This window comes from Blennius ocellaris (genome assembly GCF_963422515.1).
Source record: "Blennius ocellaris genome assembly, chromosome: 3".
Lineage (NCBI taxonomy): Eukaryota > Metazoa > Chordata > Actinopteri > Blenniiformes > Blenniidae > Blennius > Blennius ocellaris.
Genome location: NC_137652.1, coordinates 26,399,260 through 26,405,594, shown reverse-complemented (window position 1 = coordinate 26,405,594; position 6,335 = coordinate 26,399,260). Strand labels below are relative to the sequence as shown.

At 42.3% G+C, this 6,335-nt stretch overlaps 1 protein-coding gene across 1 annotated transcript; it reads left to right on the top strand.

The window, feature by feature from the left end:
* Positions 1–4,094: 4,094 nt before the first annotated feature.
* inab (internexin neuronal intermediate filament protein, alpha b) lies at positions 4,095–6,127 on the top strand (the record flags this gene model as incomplete). The annotated part of the gene is made up of 3 exons (XM_080520446.1): positions 4,095–5,144; positions 5,627–5,751; positions 5,854–6,127. 3 exons carry the CDS (start codon positions 4,095–4,097, stop codon positions 6,125–6,127), a joined length of 1,449 nt encoding a protein of 482 aa, XP_080376572.1.
* Positions 6,128–6,335: the final 208 nt, after the last annotated feature.

The following is a 6,335-nucleotide window of genomic DNA, read 5'->3' as shown; positions in this document are numbered from 1 at the left end:
AACTTGAACGTCAAGCTCGCAGCGACCTGCGATTAACCCTTTAATTTCCTTCACCGGAGAGTACGCAAATAAGTTGAGAACTAAAAAGCACTTTGCTTTGTCGCTAAAACAGTAGAAAAATACACTGGAAATATTTTTATATTTTGCATGAAATAAGAATGTACTGAAGGATTACAAGAAAACAACACTACACATACAGGAACCATAACCATAATCATAATCACAATCATAATCATAATCATAGTAGTTCTATTTGTATTGCACTTTACATTCATGAATCTCAAAGTGGGGAAAAACGACAATATAAAACACTTATCAAAAGCAATAAAAAATCAAAAAGAACAACATATAACACTTTAAAATCATCAATAAAAATCTGTATGTTTTTTATGAAGAAAGGAGATGCAGGAAGCCCAAAAAGGCTTGTATGAAATCCTCCCCATTGATAAATAACAAAGGATGAAGGAACAACAAGCAGAGAAAACAAACAAAGGCATTATCAGACTATATAACTCCTCTTTGTAAATAGCAATTGTTGTGTTGTTCTTTTAATTACTTTTATGCCAGTTACCACATACCTACCCTGTAAGTGTTTGTATTTAATTTCAATTATTTAATTTGAATTCTGTTCAAATTCATATTTCAACTTCTATTCTACTTCTGCTTTACAGGTGCTCTCTCTCTCTCGCTCTCTCTCTCTCTCTCTCTCTCTCTCTCTCTCTCTCTCTCTCTCTCTCTCTCTCTCCCTCTCTCTCTCGCTCTCTCTGACGTCATGTAAGCGTCTCTGCCAGCAAAAAGCTCCCCAAACTTCTCAGGCACCCACAATAAAAAGGTCAATATGAGATCCACATTTTCGCCTTCATCAACTTGACATTTGATAGTAGTTGTTCCAATTTGTATTATTTTTTTCCGCTTCCTCCACACTCTTGTAACAAAAGGTTTGGGGTTTCTAAAGGTTGGTCATGACATATATCACATCAATACAACATTTCAAAAATAAAACACCCTCTAAATTAAATTAGAACTGAAATAATCAACTCGGAATGCAGGTATTATGACTGGTTCAGTGGAATCTACAACATCACACGCATCAATCAAACAATATTCGTGAATGAATCGCTTTGATTTCACATTTGCAGAGCAGTTTATTATGCATGTTGATAAACAAATGCATTATTGTTAATCCCTCATTTGAAAACCATCAGTTCAACGGTGATTTGAGTGTCTTTGTTTAATAAACGTGTGCAGCAGAGCCCACTGGACTATGTTGGGGCGCTTAAAGTGCACCATTAAGCGCAGCAGCGCCACCTCCCGTTGGATGGCTGCAGGGATTGCCGGTCTCGAACGTGTCCCTTTACGGATGTTCATCTTCTTCACCGCAAGGAGGCGCTGGTTGTCTCTGACCTCGCGGGCCTTGTAGACCTTCGCACGTGTTCCTTTCGCCACCTCAGCGCAAAGCAGCATTGTTTCCTCCTGCAGCAGGATTCACCTGAAAAAGGTGAACAAAGAGTCTAATAACCTTGAGGATTATTGATTAATATTATTTCACAGGTAAGTCTCACCTGCGGAGATTAAATGTACCTGTGATATGAACCACGCGATGACCTCATGGATCTCTGACGTCTCTTCCGAGCATGCTGCTGTCAGCCAGAGTCAGCACGCGCTGGAGAAATATGTCTTTAAACACGTGGCCAAAACAAGGCTAAACAAAACACTACAACACTTTTAATCTGCCTGATGACTAAGAAAGTAAATCATTATAGTTGTGGGCAAATGTTTACTAGCAGTTTACCTATTGATGACTGTTACCTGAACAAACATGCACCTTAAATATATAGACATTTTACTGAAATGAGAAATTTACATCTGCAGAGCACGAATGCACATTAAATAGTGCCATGTCGTTTATTCAAGATGCACGAGTCAAGAATTGACAAAAGATTCAAGATTCAAGAATTGACAAAACAGCCAACACTAAGTAGTTCATGGAAGCACAAACATAAAAAACTTGGGGAAAAAACCCATAGCATAGAAAAGAGTGCACACAAACCACATAATAAATGTCATAAATGCAATAAATACTCATGTAGTTATGGCAGCTCAGTCACTCTTTTGCAATATGTTGGTTCTGTGGGGTTCTTTGCATTCAAATGGAAATAAATATAGTTTTGTTTCTGCTTGAAGCATCTCACACTCTGAACACCAGCCTGTGGCACCCAGCACGAGGAAAGTTGATAGATGAATAAATGAATGTGAAACCCCACACAGTATTTGATCATTTCTTAATAACACCTATGTACGTGACACTGAGTGACACTCATGTTCTTAGTAAGTCAATTATTGAATATGTGTTGCAAATAACACTATTTATTATGGGACAATATGACAGAAGGATTTACTGAATCTGATTAAATGTCTGTCACACACACGCACAACTTTGCCTGGCACTGTGTTAAATAATTGTCACAAATTCTATTACTTCTTTACCACCAGCACCGATGTCAGTTTTTAATCATGTCTAGCACTCATGTATATTATTGTTCATATAGTTTATCTTTCTAAGTTTTTGCAAAAAAAGGGGCTAATTTTTTAATAATACTAACATGAAGGCTTTATTTTATTTTTTAAAGAAAGAAAATATACAGGAAATACACAGAAACTGTGGTGTTTTCTAATCTCTATTGTAATAATGTGTTTTCACACCTTATCTGGAAAAACGTTTAGTGCTTACCTTTGGAGTTAAAGTTTTTTTTTTTTTTTTAAGTTTAAGAAGGTCAATTGAAGAATTCGTGGTGTTTCTATGGGTAAATGGCAAAAAGGTGAGAAGTTGAGATTGATTTTTGTTTTCCATGTGTATATCTTACCAAAAATGAATAATTTGTTCAAAACGTGGATGACAGGCATCACAAATGACTGACTTCAAAAAATAGATCTGAATTTTAAAAATATTAATCTTTAAAATCGTATTGACTTATTGGTCAAAGGTACACAACAAACAAAAAAAAATAGATTAGATATATTGTTAATCATTTAAAAAAGTCACCCTGTGTGAAACTCAAAGTCAAACTGGTCGTGTAGAGCAAAACGTCTGAGGAATGTCTGTATGTTTTCAACTGTAAAAACGTAAATTAACAATGTTACACTGTGTAATGAATGACAATGAAGAATGTTAGTCAAGTCTTTATTTTTTCATCAATTTTGATTCCTTGGTTTGGGTGGTAAATTGCCATCGTCCAGCTAAAGGACACGGCCAATTAAAGGACAATACAATTCGGTTCAAATGTTTTGTACCTTCTATAAACTACATTGGAGTATTCTCATTGCTTGCAAGTGTGCAGAGACCTGCCAACAGAGGGCAGCAACAGACTGTCAGTGGATTGCAGTTGGTCAAGCGCAATTTGAACCAAGTTGTTTAAACTGGACGACTAAAATGAGCCATGGTTTATTAGAAAGGATTTTCAAAATGTCACATTTTACTTGTGAAGGTTCAACTGAGCAACGTATTGTGTGAATCTCACGTTTGTATGACCACAGGGTGCAAGAAGAAGGACTAGATCCATGCAGGAAAATTCACACGTAATGTTTTGAACACAAAATACCACAAACAACATTATACGTTTTAAAAAAGAAAAAAAAAATTCGCTTATGGTTCTTAGAAGACAGGAAACAGCTTCGCTGGGTTCATAAATCGTTTAAAAGAAAATTAAGTTTGGATTATGAATTACCACTACTGCTGAAAATTATGCAAATACAAATCTAGGGTCTAGCGATTTAAAAATAAAAACATTTTGTGAAAAGTTTTCTCTGTGTTTAGTGATTTATGCACGTATGATGCGCCAAAAAAAAACACAGTCCCACCTGCTCAAAATGAAAGTCACCACTTTGCTGCATCTGGACTGAATCTATTGTTTTTGATCACTGAAAACCATATAAGCGCAGTATTTCGGGTGTATTCGCACACACACTGCGCTTCTTGGCGCATGTGGAACAGCTGAGTCTGGATGTTTCCGGCGGGCATTAATTAGTGATCGGGTCGATGGCCCTATATAAAGGGGGCGCGCCCGCCGCTGCGCTCCATCTCTGTTTCAGCCATCATGAGCTACGGATCGGACGTCTTCTCCTCCTCCTCCTCCTACCGGAGAGTTTTCGGGGAGTCTCCCCGCTATGCCTCCTCGCCGTCGCGCACCACCGCGAGCTCGTCCTCCCGGGGCGGCTACAGGTCCTCCGCCCTGTCCAGGAGCGGCGCCTCGTCCCTGGGCTCGTACAGCAGAAAGTCCGGGCGCTCCTACTCCTCCATGCCGCTGGAGACCTTCGACCTGACCCAGAGCAGCGTCCTCAACAATGAGTTCAAGATCGTGCGCACCAACGAGAAGGAGCAGATGCAGGGTCTCAACGACCGCTTCGCGATGTTCATCGACAAGGTGCGCAACTTGGAGCAGCACAACAAAGTGCTGGAGACGGAGCTGGTGGCGCTGCGCCAGCGGCAGGCCGAGCCGTCCCGCCTGGCGGAGCTGTACCAGCAGGAGATCCGCGAGCTGCGCTCCCAGCTGGACGAGCTGAACGGGGAGAAGTCTCAGCTCATAATCGAGCGGGACAACATCGACGACGACCTGCAGAAGATCCGGGGGAAATACGAAGACGAGTTCCGCGCCCGGGAGGAGGCGGAGGCCACCCTCAAGGCGTTCAAGAAGGACGTGGACGACGCCACCATGGTGCGCCTGGACCTGGAGAAGAAGGTGGAGTCTCTGCTGGACGAGATCAACTTCTTGAGGAAGGTGCACGAGGAGGAGGTGGCCGAGCTGACGGACATGATCCAGGCCGCGCAGGTGTCCGTGGAGATGGAGGTGTCCAAGCCGGACCTCACGTCCGCCCTCAAGGAGATCCGCGGCCAGTACGAGTCCATGGCGTCCAAGAACCTGCAGTCCGCCGAGGAGTGGTACAAGACCAAGTTTGCGGACCTGTCGGACCAGGCCACCCGGAGTAACGAGGCCATCCGGGCCAGCAGGGAGGAGATGAACGAGTTCAGGAGGCAGCTGCAGTCCAAGACCATCGAGATCGAGAGTCTGAGGGGAACCAACGAGTCTCTGGAGAAGCAGCTGCGGGAGATGGAGGACAGGCACAGTGTGGAGATCGGGAACTACCAGGTAATTCACTTTAATCCAGCTGTTCTGGGGATAAGTGTTCGGGTATGGGATTTTCTTTTCTTTTTTCTTTTTTTTTTACAAGATTGTTTGCATTAATATGAGTAACTTATATTTGTATTTATTTATTTTGTTCGTTGTGTTTGGTTTGTTTTTGCCCTAAAGTTAAAATAGCACAACTCCGATCATCATTTCAGAGGCGTTGTCTTTGCGCCTCTATCCATGGTGCTGAAACTGCTCCTCCGGGACAGTCAGTTCCGCCTGACAACGCCCACCGAGACGAATCACTTCAGACGATTACCGCGGTCCATGTCTCACTTTTAAACGATTTCACCCAAATATTACTGCAACACAGCACTTTTTTTCTATTTTTTCTCTCTTTAAAAAAAAAAATTATTTAGAAAAATAACATTTTATGAAGACGCTAAAGAGAAATTTGGTTTCAAATTCCTGAACTCGGGTGTATTTTCTCTCAATTTCCCCAGGATAGCATGTTAGAGCTTGAAAACGAGCTGAGGACAACTAAGGGTGAGATGGCTCGTCACCTGAGGGAATATCAGGATCTACTGAACGTCAAGATGGCACTGGATATTGAAATTGCTGCATACAGGTGAGACTCTTCTCTCATAAACACCCATCTACACCCCCCCAAAAAACACTTCTACCCTTCCTAGATCCTTTTTAAAATCCCCCTTTCTCCTCCTCTCTGCAGAAAACTACTGGAGGGTGAGGAGACCCGCATTGGGACGGGCATCTCCTATTCCAGCCCTCCCATGAGCTCTAGCATGGGGCAGGGCTACAGCTACCAGACCCGCATCTACAGCAGCTCCGGTAAGGGCTCCAAGAAAGAGGGAAAGGACGAGGAGCAGCAGCAAAGCAAGTCTGCAGGCAAGGTGACGCAGCGTGAGGTTTATGAGGAGACGGTCGTCACCACCAAGAAGATGGAGAAGCAGCAAGATGACGTCCCCGCCATTCAGAAAAATTAAAAGTCTGCTAGAAGCCAGCTGAAAATGTACCTTTACCCAGCGTCCCCATACCTGTCTATCATGTGCCATCATAAAACAAACCCGTAGCTCTCAAACTTCAAAGGACGTAATCAGAAAACCCTGCTTTGTCTCTATTGTACAAAGCAGACTCTTGTGAGTGTGTGTTGGATCACATCTACAGGTTTGTTTTATGCTTGGTATGTTAGTT